Source organism: Calypte anna, chromosome Z, assembly GCF_003957555.1.
Source record: "Calypte anna isolate BGI_N300 chromosome Z, bCalAnn1_v1.p, whole genome shotgun sequence".
Taxonomy (NCBI): domain Eukaryota; kingdom Metazoa; phylum Chordata; class Aves; order Apodiformes; family Trochilidae; genus Calypte; species Calypte anna.
In genome coordinates, this window is record NC_044274.1 from 20,927,906 (window position 1) to 20,942,400 (window position 14,495).

Sequence of the window (14,495 nt, forward strand, 5' to 3'; positions counted from 1 at the left end):
CCCAAAAACCAGCAGTGCCATCTCTAGCCTCAACACTACCTCAGCCATTGAATTTGCAGTCTGAGGCAGACCCTGTTGTTTCACTCCTGAACTCCTCCGCTGCCTCTAGCAGTATCAGAATAGGCTGACGGCGTACTGTGGTTTCAACTGCAAATACATTTCAGTCACTTAAGGTGTGCAGTAGGCTGCAGTAGAACTTATTTTGGTTCTTCTACTTCTAGCTTGTGTTGATAAGCTGTTGGTGAATGAATCACTTGACTCCTACCTTGTGTCGAAGTTACAAGCTTCTGCCATATTTTGCTAGGATTATGCCTTGAATTTCACTCAAATTAAATCAAATCCCTTTTTTCATCCAAAATGTGCATCTCTAAAATAAAAGTCTGAAGGAGATTTTGAGAAAGAACAGAATTACAATAGCAGCTGTAGAACAAAGCAGGATGGCGCTGGCAACATATGATCTGTGCCAGCAGTGGCAGCGTTAATGCAGACAGTGGGTTTAAGAAGGGTGATATTACCATCATATTATAAAATAATGTTGACTTCCTGACTTGTCGTCTTCTAGGATATCAATAAAGGCAATGAGACAGGTATTTGCATACTTCACTTTTTGTACTATCTGTTCAGAGTAACCTTGGAATGGCATGGATATATGTATTTTTTAAAAAAATTAATGTTTACTTTATCTCATTTACTTCACATGTATATAGCAAGTTGCATTGCAGTTGTGGAGAATTTTAGGACATAGCAAATATTTTTATACTCACCAAGCTTAATAAAAGCTTGCTTGCCTTGGCATGCTGCATGCTGTCTGCCAGCTGCTAGGCATATGGCCACTGTGTCAGTTCCATCTTGGTAAAGGATTTTAAGAATACTTAAATAACTTCAGCTTTACTCCTTGACTGGATTGCTTTAGCCTTTCATTGGAATTTGAGTGATGCTTCCTGCCTGGCATTGGACATTGGCAAAGGTGGACACATTGGATTCTGATGACAGTTCCTGCTGAAGTTTACAGTAAATTGCTGACTTCAGTAGAGATAAGATTGGTCTTGAATTAAGATGCTGATTTCAGCAAGGGGAGGAGTTCACACACAAAAAACCCACCAAAGCTCCCACCCAAAATCCACAAATACTTCACATGCAAGTATGAACAGAATCACAGAATGTTTAGGTTGGAAGAGACCTTGAAGATCATCCAGTCCAACCTTTGACCAGTGCCATAATTTAACTACTAAACCATGTCCTTAAGGACCAGGTTCAAACACTTTTTAAATACATCCAGGCATGGTGACTCCACCATTGACCTGGGCAGGCCATTCCAATGCCTTACTACCCTCTCTGTGAAAAAAATGTTTTTGAACAGCTAGCCTAGACCTTCCTTGGTGCAGCTTGCATCCATTTCCTCTGATCCTATCACAGTTCACTAAGGTGAAGAGGCTGTTTATCTCCTTGCTCCAGCCTCCCTTGAGGTAGTTGAAGAGACCAATAAGGTGCCCTCTCACCTTCCTCTTCTCCAGACTAAACAACCCCAGTTCATTCTCCGACTCCTCATAGGACTTGTGCTCCAGGCCCTTAATGGGTGTTGTTGCTGTTCTCCGGACATGCTCCAGCACTTCTGTGTCCCTCTTACAGTGAGGTGCGCAGAACCAAACACAGTATTCAAGGTGTGGCCTCACCAGAGCCGAGTACAGAAGGATGGTCACCTCCCTATTCCTGCTGGCCACAATGTTACTAATACAAGCCAGAATGCCCCTGGCTTTCTTTGCCACCTGCACACACTGTTAACTCATCTTAAGTTGACTATCAACCAGTACCCGCAGACCCTTTCCAGCTTTAGCTCTCTAAACACACTTCCCCAAGTGTGTAGCTCTCCACGGCATTGTTATGACCCAGGCAAGACCTGGTATTTGGCCTTGTTAAACCTCATACATTTAACCTTGGCCCATTGGTCTAACCTGTCTAGGTCCTGCTGTAAGGCTTCCCTACCCTTCGGCAGATCAATACAGCCACCTAGTTTGGTGTCATCTGCAAATTCACTTAAGGTATACTGAATGCCCTCATTTAAATCATTCATGAAACTGGTGATGCAAAGCCCTAGCTCTAATCCCATAAGCAAGTTGCAATGCAAAATTGTCAGGTTAACAGAAAAGCCTTAGACATAACTAGGTAGTTGTTTTTAAAAACTTTAAAATCAGGAGGAAGAGTATAATAATGATGCTCAGCAGATTCTCCTGTTGTACATGAGAGAATGGGTAGAGCTAAATGCTACTTAGGGAATTCCAGAAGTGTCGTATTGGAAAGATCAAGATCACAGGTCAAAGCTATAATGGTTGCTCATATGCCCATCATACTAGAAGAATTAAAAGCAAATTCAGTGCTTCCAACTTCCATAGTACATGAATGTGTATTTCCGAGTTTAGAGCAGGGCTGGGATGCTTGACATTGTTTCTTTTTAAATGTAAGTAAAGTAGGTGAAGAAAAGTAGGTAAAGTAAATCAGTAGATAAATTTCACATGCTGATCTTTAGATGTTGAACTTGTGGTGACCACAGTTGAAGACCATGAATTGAAATGATAAATTATCTGAAACTTCGTGGTTTGTCTTTTTAATTAAATGGTATTAGTAAAATGGGGGGGTGGGGTATGGAAATGCAGAGGAAATATCTGCTGATGCCTGTTGAGTTGAGATCTCTTGATTTGAAGAAAAGGTCAATTAGCCTTCTTTATAGTCTACAGGGGTAAATGGACCGTGCAATTTTACTACAGCTCTATTTTGTTAATATTCAACCATGAAAAAATAAGTAAGTGTTGCTTGTTCTTTACCAAACTGAAAAGATTTCCTTAAAAAAAAAAAGAGGAAAAATTTACTTTGTGCTCCACCCCAGGAATCATGATGGCTTCTAGGCTCTGCTTTGGAATTGAATGTTGAGCACTGCCAGATCCAAACATCAGGGAAGAGCCTGAGTTTAGTTCTGAGTGTAGTTGGCTAATGGGATCTGCAAGTTAATTGATGTTTTGTGCAGGCTTCTGGCTATGAAATGAAGTTGGAAGCCCTTTAGCCACATGGATAATATAAGACCTGAATACAAATGTCACATGTCACCTTCAAGTCCCATTGTGAAACAATAGTGTTCCCACTTGAACACTGTGCCATTACAAATAATTTAAATATGGGGATTACATTTAAACTAAAAGCCTCATTTGCTTTTTACTGCAATTTAAATGTCCTCTTAGCAAAAGCTAAGTGACAAATTAAATGAAAAAAGTGCCCACATTTTTAAAGCTGTAACACAAAACAACCTTTTATTGCTTATCACGTGCCAGGAATGAATCATTATAGTTGTCAACCCTAAACCAAGTCATAATTGGAGCAGCTACTGTTATCAAAGTGGGGCTGCTATAGTGACAGCTTAATAAAGCTGAAACTGTTAAATTAAATCCCAGATGTTTAATCTGATGAAAGCAGTCAAGTAGAAGAATTTAAGACAAGTATATACTGCTTCATTGAAGTGATGGAGCCAAACAGTTTGTCAGCATGTAGATTACAGGATCAGATATGCGAGTTAGTTTTTTAGGGGTTTTTTGTGAACTACTGTCTTCAATATCTTTACATTGTCTTGTTTTCCTTCGTGGTGAAGAAACTTCACATAATTCACATGTTTCATAACAAACATTTCTAGTAGTTTTCTTCCATTTTGATATAAAAGAGCTGTTTAAAGGGGAGGAAAGCAGGTTTTTTTAAGTAAAGGATTAATTTCTTGTGGAACAAATATGATGGCTGCATCGTGGGGAAGAGGATGTGTCCAAAGAGCTAATGCAAGTCAAAGAGGAAGATAAAACTGGCAAATGTGTTCTGGTTTTGCATCGTGGTGATCCTTGTCTCTGTTTGTCTTCTGTGACTTTGAGGAGAACTTAGAAAATACTGTGCTTCCAGCTGGGTAGTCTCTGCATTTTAATGCCTAAGCTCCTCCTGTCTTTCTCAACCACTTGTTGGTATCTAAAGTTTTTAAGTGTAGGTACCTCACCGTATTGGCATGAGCCTCATTCATAGAATGAAGCTTTCCTGGATGACATCTTTAGAATGTTTTCTGTTATGCATTCTAAGTGGGTTGTCATCATAAAGGTATTTTCTGAATTGGAACAACATATCTTTACCTTAGTGATTCTAGAAGTCTTACCAGTCTTTCCACTTGCATTTTGCCATTTTGTGGGCTGCTTTTTAAATGCTGGGACAGCCTGATTTCATATTTGCTAATGCCTTGGCCACTTTTTGAACTGGAGTGTTAAATTTTTGTCCTCAAATTTGAAACTAAAATACAAGCTCACATTCTATAGAGAAATAGTGCACTACTTCCTGAAGGATCGTGACTAGATTTTTATTAATACACTTTACTACTTATCTAAAACTTGATTCTAAATGTTGAGTTTAGGGAAGGAATTATAGGTTAATTAAGAAAGATTTAATTACTGTTTTGCCATGAGCAAATCAATGATTGAGTGTTAAGAAATACCTTTTTTTAGAAACCACTCTAAATTTTTCTGCTAAGAGTTCATAATTCATCTCTAGAAAATACCAAGTTAAATTCTTTTAACCTTAACTAAATAAAGCTTTTGTCCATACGTATTTCTGTCTCAGGCATTCATTCCCTTTGCAATTAGAGACAGACTTGTGTGAATGAGGCATGCCAACTCTTCTAAACTGATTATCTCTGCTTAGTACTTAAGTGGAGGGGCGCAAAGGACAAAAGCAGCTAGAATTGTTGCCTGTATGCCCTTAGATAAATTCCTTCCTGATGCCAGATTTTGTGACTACTTCAGGGCTACCGTGAGAAAGAATCAATACAGTTAAGCATTGCTAACAGCTTTTGTGCTCCTAATACCATTTTCTTGAGCTGCATACTTCATGCAATCCCTTTTTCAGATCAACTATGCAGTAGAAACATTCACTTTCTCAGATATGTTGTGGTATTTCAAAAATGTCTCTCAATTTCAAATTTGAGTGCCAAGCTTATCCATGTTTTCATTATTTTTTTGATATCTCAAGTTCTAACAGCATCATGTTCTGCCTTAAAGCTAATGAGTACCAATGCCCTGCCCATGTAGAAAAGTAAACAAGTAAACTTCAAATTTCTCAGTTTGGATTAATCAGTTACATGTAGTATGTTTCTGGGCTTGAAGTGAAAGCTGTAAAAAGACATAAGTTCCAAAAGATGCATGATAAACCATGCTTATGGTCTTTTATTGTGGGACTTCTATGTGATATCTTGCACATATTTCTGTCTTGAGCTGTAACACATCCAATAGGCTGTCTTTACTTAATTGGTAAACCTTCTTTTACTAACATGTTTTTACTCTTAGCTGCCATGGCTGGTTGCCAAATAATTAAAAAACACATGTGCCTTCAGTTCATGCACTTTAGGTTACATCTGCTTTTTCATAGAATAAGCTGTTTGTACATGGCAGTATATTTAAATGATTCATGCTGTTGAAGGCACGAAATTGACAGTAGTTCCAAGCTGGTTTCACAAGACAGTTTTGCTGCTCTAAGGCCTGAGGTATGGATGACAAGGAAGTTCCTGTCATAACCCTGGAATGTCTTGGTTGTTGCTGTCACTTTCATTTCCTTTGGGCTGCATCTTTCATCTTCCTGGGCTGCATCAAAGGAAGCATAGACAGCCAGTCAAGGGAGATGATTCTCCCCCTCTACTCTGCTCTTGTGGGACCCCACCTGGAGTACTGTGTCCAGTTCTTGAGTCCCCAGTGTAAGAAGGACATATTGCTCCTTAAAGGTGTCCAAAGGAGAGCCACTAAAATGATCAGAGGGCTGGAGCACCTTCTCTATGAAGACAGGCTGAAGAAGTTGGGATTGCTCAGGTATTTTTACAAGTGTGTAGTGAGAGGAGAAGTAGCAATGGTTCAAAACTTGAAGAGGGGAGATTTAAATTAGACATCATGAAGAAATTATTTAACTTGAGGGTGGTGAGACACTGGAACAGGCTTCCCAAGGAACTTGTGGCTGCCCTCTCCCGGGAAGTGTTTAAGGCCATGCTGGATGGGACTTTGAGCAACCTGGTCTAGTGGAAGGTGTCCCTGCCTATGCAGGGGGATTGGAACTAGATGATCTTTTAAGGTCCCTTCCAACCATAGCCACTCTGGGATTCTGTGATTTAATTTTTCAATACCACTTGTAAATACCAGAGCTAGATAGAAGTAATGGATTTAGGGAGATGAATTACTGAAACTTCACTAGTTTCTGTGAGTGTTTCTGTAGTCCAGCAACTGATCCTTGTGATATTTTCCAGCTGTCTTGAATGGATACTGCAAAAGGAACTGAAAAATTGGAGAAGTTATTTGCAGTGAGAGTTGCAAAAATCTGTCTGATTGGATCTGTCAAAAACAAAAGAAATCCTTCAGAATTTGATACCTGTGTAGACTGAAAAATGGATAGGAAGACACTTCTGCCAAGTAAACAAAAGGTAGCTGAAAATTGTTATGCGAACTGTACAAACTCCACTAGAAATAAGCTTAGAACTTTAATTTATGATATGTAGGCAGAAGATTAGCTAACTAGTAGGTGTGCTATATTCTAGCATTAGAAATCTTAATTGAAATATTCTGTTTTTGCAAAAACTCAACCATCGCTTTTGGACTGGAAGACAAAAGTAACCCAGGAAATCTTAGAGTACGAAGTAAGTCACACTTGACAATTAAAATGTGCTGTTCTGGACAGTTACAGTGGGTTATTTACATTCTGTGAGCACAGTTGTGGGAACCATACTTTTTTCTGAACTTTGACTGTTTAAGGGAGTATTTGCACTTTCTGAACAAGTGAGATGTTTTTATCCCTTTTTAATGAATATAACTTGTTTGACAAATTTATTAACTTGCCAGTTTTGCATCTTTCTAAAAGAAAAAAATTAACCATGAGAAGAATTAGTTCATCCCAGTGATAAATTTAAATAGGCATAGAATTATATATTTATGGTTAGTAGTCACATTAACTTTTCTTGTGAAAATTTTAAGTTTCTAAAGTAGATGGTGACTGCTGAGAGTGTATTACCAGTTAAAATACTTGGTAAAATATCAAATCTGTTTCACACAGGAGCACCTTTAATGTTCACTACCTAGCTGTAATTATTGGCAGTTGCTTAAAATTACACAAAATCGTATTAAAATACTTATAAAGAATTCTTGTACTATTTGTGCTAGTATTAGCAATGCTTTTACCTTCAACTGATTGTGAACAAAATGAATAGTTTTGGGAATATTAGGGAAGTTATTCAGTGATAATAATTTGAAGGTGCCTTATACTTTTTGCCAGCTTAAGTTGGCGCTATGCTTTGTGCCAGTGGTCAGGGTATAGGGTACTTTAGGTGGAAAGAGGAGCATTTAATGGACATGTGGCATATCCTAAGTGCTCTGCTAGGGATCATCATAGTCTTTGGCTATGATACTGTAACATGCACCTTTCAAGCTAAATGAAACCATTTGGTGCCATGGTAGAGTGTCAAAAATTGCAGCAGTTTTAAGACACATTCAGAAAGACATAACCCAGAACAATGGAATGATGCAAAATGACAGATGTCATCCTTAGTTCCCTTTTTTATTGTGCTGAAATTTGAAAACATGAGAAGCAGGTAAGGCCATGTAGTTGATGCTTGCTTAGAATAGTCTTAATGTGTAAATATTAATTTACTTTCAACCAAATGCATACACACTTGGAGAAGCAGTATTCATCAAGAGAGAAAGAGAAATTTACAGAATTACACTTTTTTTTTTTTCTGTCTGTTACACCTCCAGTCCCTCTAATGTGTGTACAGAAGGGCAATGATTCCCTCTGATATCAGTGCTGCGTTTAATCTATTGCATTATTCAGCCAGCTAGTTTGAAATTCATGGGGAGTGATTGTATTATCATACACAATACAATCAGCATGAAGCACTTGTCAAGACCAATACATCAAAGTTCAATTCAGTAATAGAATAAATTAGAGCAAAATGAGAGATTCTGTTCTCCAAGAAATACAGCACCCATAGGAAGGCTGTTTTTTTCTGAGCTATGCACAGACAAACCAGAATGCATTAATGCAGGACTTGTTTTTATGAATAAAATTGCAAGTTGGATCCAGCTGAATGCAGAAGAGTACTTGTCCTCAGGGTTCTTACTGAGGAGAGAACAGCACTGAAGTGCTTTGCCTATCTTTACTATTTCATAAAAGTAACTGTTCAATTGGAGCCTTCTCCAGTGGGACTTCTGGTTATGCTTTGTTCTAATGGAGATCCCTCTGTGCCTGGAGGACGGATGTGGCTTTGCCCATCATTTTGAAGGCACGTATCTGTCTCATTCAGAAGCAATAAATGCCATACACTACCTTATTTGATGTTTTGAAGTGGCATCCCAGTGAAAGTGTGTATGTATTTAAAAAGCAGATGTAAACCACTTTAAAATCCTTCGCTGATTTCTATTTTAAAGGGGTCATAGATTCTGTCTGCTAGTATTCTTGTACTTTTGATAACTGGAAAATGGTACTATTGTAACAGAATTGATTTGGTTCAACCAAGGCAGTGGCAAGTGAGTAACAAGTCCTGAAGCTGTTTTTTCTGTTGATCTTGATTACTGTCTCAAATTTCTTTGACATGATCAGGTGCTACTAACCTGGTAGTTTGGTTTTTTAATACTCTTTTGTAAGAGAGAGATGGGCATTACTGGAAAGGGCAAAGAAAATATCATAGATGTGTATCTGTTTCTTCCATGTTCTATTTTTGCAAATGAATAGAATGATTTTAAGTATATTTAACATAAAATTCCAAACCAAAGGCCAAGTCTCAGCCATTGATTATGCAGGTATTGTAAATGAGGAAATGCTAACTGAAGCTTAGCTATGCAGCAGCCCTGACAAGGCAGCATATTACATCTAGGAAAAGCAAATTTCTTAGGAAGACTAATAAAGCAGTCAAACAGAATTGTGTACTGGATCTTCAGCTATAGGAAGTTTTCTATCACCACCTTCCCATTTACTTTCCATTTTTTACAAGAGTAAAATACAATGGGCTTTATGAAAACCAGGAATGCTTAATATCTTGGGAGAATCTGTGTGTGTTTCTTGCCATTTTGGCTTCATGAGTATATGCATACACAGGATGTGTAATTTTAGCAGTGAATGAGTACTTCCTAATGTTTTTCAGTTTGCATATTTACATCCTTATCAGTGCAAAGGCATATTGTCTTTCCTTCATGAATTGAAAGGTATGGATGTGTACTGAGAAACACAAAAGTACTGATGTTCCCATATTATCACAGAATCATAGAAAGGGGTTGGAAGGGACCTCAAAAGATCATTTAGTCCAACCCCCCCTGCCAAAGCAGGGTCACCTATAGCAGATCACACAGGAGCGCGTCCAGATGGGCTTTGAATGTCTCCAGGGATGGAGACTCCACAACCTGGGCAGCCTCTTCCAGTGCCCTGTCACCCTCACAGTCACAGGAAGGCAGTATGTGCAGAGAAGGCATGTATTGTGTAAAACAGTAGTTCAACCCCCTTTTTTTTTTTTTTTTTAATTGTATGAGGCACACTGAAGATTAATGACAATTGCACATTTTCTGAAGGAGGGCTTGTTTTAGCAAAGCTGTCTTTTCTCAGGTCAAGAGGATTTGTGCTGAACCAAAAGGACCTTGGTATCTTGATTGACATTTGACTGAATATGAGCCGGCAACGTGCCTGGGTGGCCAAGAAGGCCAGTGGCATTCTGGCTTGTATCAGAAACTGTGTGACTAGCAGTACGAGGGAAGTAATCCTGCCCCCGTACTCAGCACAGGTGAGGCCCCTCTTTGAGTACTGTGTTCAGTTTTGGGCACCTCATTACAAAAAAAGGACTTTGAGGTGTTGGAGCAATTCCAAAATAGGGAAACAAAGCCAGTGAAGGGTTTGGAAAACATTCCTTATGAGGAGCAACTGAAAGTGTTGGTGCTGTATAGTCAGGAAGCAAAGGCAGAGGGGAGACTTTATCAGTCTTTACAAACACCTGAAAGGAGGTTGTAGTGAGAGGGTGGTTGGTCTCTTCTCACTGGTAACAAATAACAGGACAAGGGGAAATGGCTTCAAGTTGTGCCAGGGGAGATTTAGGTTAGATATCAGGAGAAACTTCTTTACTGAAAGGGTTGTTAAATACTGGAACAGGCTCCCCAGGGGGGTGGTTGAGTCTCCATTTCTCAGTGTGTTTAAAAATTGCCTGGATGTGGTGTCTGGAGATGTGGTTTAGAGGTGGGTCATCAGAAAGAGAGTAATAGGGTTAGGACAAGGTTGGTCTTTGATCTTGAAGGTCTTTTCCAGCCTGAGCAATTCTATGATTCTAAAATATGCAATTCCTTACTTCAGTGTGACAGTTCTAATATTCATTCTCTTGTGCAATAAATACCAAATTGCAGACACAATGTGTCTTATTTTCCAATTATCTTTGGAGGGGAGGGGGTTGGAGGAGGTGAGGAATGTGGGATTTTTGTATATAGTGTTGTTACCATTTTGCCACTGTGCTGTGAGGATTTTTGTACTGGAAAGACTGAGGTCACCATCAAGGGATCCAAATCAGAACTTAGAGGGAAGAACAGAATACATAAACACAAGCACATTCTCAGAGTTTTGTTCTTGGGTTTATTTGTGGGGGTTTTGTGTTTTGGTTGTTTTTATTTAATGACACGTTTGTTCATGTTGCAGGTGGCCATTGGTGACATTATTAAAGCTAGTCAACTGGATAAACTTGATAATGCCAGGGTTATATATTAGGAAATTTCTTTTGAGTGTAGCCTATTGCCAACAGCAGTTTCCAGGCTGAGGTCTCTAAATAGATTTAGATACCCAGATACCTTCAATTACAAGTAGCTGCTGTTCATTTTTCCGTAAGTCTTATCTGTAGTAAGGGGTAAGTGTAATCAGCAGTGTCTCTGTATGGGAACCATTAGGCAGAAAATAAAGAATCTCTTGGTTTAGGTCACGTAAATCCTCGGGTTGGTGGTGGCACTTACGGGGCAGCTCAGGGGTGCTTCCCCTGAGCAGCATCAGAGTGAAATAGGAAGAATATCCTCCAGGCTCTTTACACTTGGCATGTGGTTAAAATCTGGGCAAAAGTTTGTCAATGCTAAGGGCAGGATGCGAAGCAGTGAATAGAATGAGCCAGAATGGAGCAGATGTCAGGGGAGGGGGGAAGTGCTGAGGGAGCAGGAGGAGGAAGAAATATGAATACAGGCAAATGCACATATGCTGGGGTGGGGGGAGAAGAGAAAAAGAAAACATACACACAAAAAAAACCCCAGCCAAAACCACCTAGAAACCAGATAGGCTGGACTGTGGAGTCATTGGCATTATGCATCCTTCTCCCAGATGGCAGCCTTTGTCACACCAGAGGAGCTGAGCCTGGGGCTCTTTCTTCCTTCTCTTCTTGTGGGAGAGTTATGTCTCACACTTCTCTTCCTGCAGAGAATTAGGAAGCTGTGAAAGATCTTAGAATATAAATGCAGCTCGCCTTGAAGTCAGTGAGAGCAGGGTGCAACTGGGCACTATTGAAACTTTAAGTGATTTGTGTGGAGTGTATTAGAAACACACTTGTCTTTGTGCTTTTTTTGCATAAAAATAGCCTGGCTTTCTGAGACAATTGCTGCCAACAATGTAGTTATGCTTGACATAGTTTCTCTCTTTAAATCACAGAAGTTTTTAAAGGATTTTTGATACTTGGGCTATTTTTCTCTCTCCTGCCTCTTATATGTACCATGAACACAGTGGAGCTTCTTTAGAAGGAAAGTGAATTACTGTGCCTCTAGTGGTGTTTCTGAGATGTCGAAAAACAAAAGACCACTCATTTTGTAGAGGCATGATGCAATGAGTACTGTATGTTCCATCTTGCTGGGTGGTTGGAACACTTGACATATGCAATTAGGTATTCCACTTGGCTTTCTCTTCAGTCTGAAAACAGTGGGAATCTGGTTACAAAGTACTGAATTGCCTTTTTCTGATAGATACTGAGAGATACAGTGTCTTCTTACTGTCCTCAAGTGATACTCGATTTTGGAAAGAAATAAGCAAGTCCAATCTAACTATCCTGTGGGGCTTTCTAGTATGCCTCATCTTCTTCTTTGTTCTGCAGATTGCAAGAAATAGTCATTGTCTCTTGGGAAGTGCTAAATGCATTGTTGCTTAATCATAAGGACCAATTATAATTTGATTGTCTTTGGAGAGTGAATTGTGTTTACATGTCTATAGAAAGTCATATTATTTGATTTTAAAAGGAGGTTTTAAAAATAGTATTGGCCTTATTCTCTCCCATGGCAAGTTTCCGGTACTTAAAATACTTGCTCTACTGTGCAGTGAGAATATTCAGTAGTGTAATGTCTCTCTGGTGTTCTGCAGTGAATCGTATCATATTTTGTTCTGGGGTCCATATTTCTTTTATGTTACTTCCCCATTCAATATTGGTCTGAATAGCAGGGTACTTGCAACCTTAAGGATCCAGATGTGTTTCCACTAGCTCCTGTGCTGTAGCATACCAACATGTGAAGTTACTTTAGAAATTAATGTCATGTAATGTAATGGCCTCTGCTCTGGGTATCCATTTGGGATTCTTAATTAGCAAAAGAATAATTGAATGTGAGAATTTTATTAACCTAGAAGAACCAGTTGTATTTCTGTTCCTTTTGGTTTTTGCCAGCCTGCAATGAAGGTTACGTAGTTTAAATATCTTGCAAGGCATGTTGTTAATGAGCAAATGAACTGTTACTGAACATTACTTTCAGATGTCTTCATGCTTCTGTCAACATTCACTCTGGTGAAGAGACAGCTGATTTAGTGAAAAATCCATCTATTTGAAAAGTTGCTGGCAGAGGCTGATGTATTTATGTATGCCATGTTATATAGTCTTAGAAGGTTCCAAAGTGATGGTATATGTGAAAATGGCAGTGCAAATTAGCTTTCCCTTTAAGATTCATAAACAGGAAGTGAAAAATAAATTTTCTAGTGTAACCACATTACTGAAATAACAGCAGTAAAAATGCTTTATTTCTAGTAGTTTGCAGAAAACCAGTATTTGCTTAATCTGTGAGACCCAGATAGTGTTTAGCAATGAATAATGCAACCAACAGTACTTCTGCTGGGTTCCTAGTATGGAAATATATGTTTACAAAATACATGTCTTACTAATGCTCTTCTTTTGTTTCTGTAATGTGAGGCTCAAAGATGTGTAGTTCTTGTTGATACAAACCAACATTCACTTTTGGTACAAAAATCAGAAGAAAAACTTGGGTCATTTCCTGGTGTAGCTTTATGCGAGTTCTTGTTTGCTTTTGACTGATGTTCTTGTCTGATGAGCCACAGATTTTGAACTCTGGATTATCTAACACAGAAGACATCTTAATACCTTTTAATTAAGAAGATTGGATTGGTACCGTCTTTGAGCTACTTCAGATGAGACATACCAGCTCTATATCCTGCACCACGAATTCAGTCTACCAGGTGTTAGGTGTAGTTAGGAAGCAAACAGTTTATACTTTGAGGGGAAAAGTGTTTCAGTATAGAAATTTGCAATGAGTCATTGGGTGCTGCATTTTTAATAGAAAACGTAATTTAGCAATTTTTTTAAAATCAGGTGCTCTGTGGATGTGTATAGTCTTAAATCCCCACTGCAAGTTGGAGCAGAAGGCCAGTTGGCTAAAACAGCTGAAAAAATGGAACAGTGTGGATGTTTGTCCCTGGGAAGATGGAAACCATGGAAATGAGCTGCCCAGTTTAACCAATGCTTTGCCACAGGGTGCAAATGCTAACCAAGGTGAGCCTAAACATATGTACTGACTGCAACATATAATATAACCTCTATTTTATATACTCTAAGCTTGCAGAATTCATCACTCTTTCCTGGGACAAGTAACTTTCATGTTGAGGACTGATCAACCAAAATTATTTTACCCTTGCAGAAAGGATAAAAAGGTGTAGTTATGTTGTTGTTTCTTTGTTGCAGTTTGTTTGTTTGGGGGGTTTTGTTTGGTTGTTTTGGGGTGGGATTTTTTTGTGCTGGGGCTTCAGTGTTTTCAGAGAGACGGTCTTCTAAATTTTCACTTAGTGCTTCTCAGTGTTGCATGCCTTTGAAGTATGTCATGTAAAAGCCCATTTCTTTGCTTGACCATGACCTTGTGCTTCTTCTGATGTTGGGGTTTTTGTTTGTCCGCAATTACAAAACCTTTGATACCTATTTAAAGATACATCTGTTACAACGGCATTAAACTTGAGTGTGTGAGGCAGCTATCTGTGGGATATGTTCCGTATGTGAAGATCCAACCTGCCATGTGCTGGGGGTGTGTACAGATGCAACATAGCTTTGTTTGAGGAGGTGTCTTTTCTCACTTGATAGTCTCCCTAATCTAAAATGTGATTACTAAATTTGACAGAAGTCTTGTCCAGTCTTCTTCAAGCAAAGATGTGTACTTTGCTAATAACTGGAGAAGATGCAGGATATTTACCCT

At 38.9% G+C, this 14,495-nt stretch overlaps 1 protein-coding gene across 4 annotated transcripts in view; it reads left to right on the forward strand.

The window, feature by feature from the left end:
* The window catches only part of ZSWIM6 (zinc finger SWIM-type containing 6), a 120,668-nt gene that overhangs the window by 75,459 nt on the left and 30,714 nt on the right, over positions 1-14,495 (forward strand). For all 4 annotated transcript variants that reach the window (XM_030467540.1, XM_030467537.1, XM_030467538.1 and 1 more), the window contains exon 5: positions 13,625-13,804. In XM_030467540.1, the coding sequence (XP_030323400.1) occupies positions 13,625-13,804 (180 nt within the window). The remainder of the gene's footprint in view (positions 1-13,624; positions 13,805-14,495) is intronic.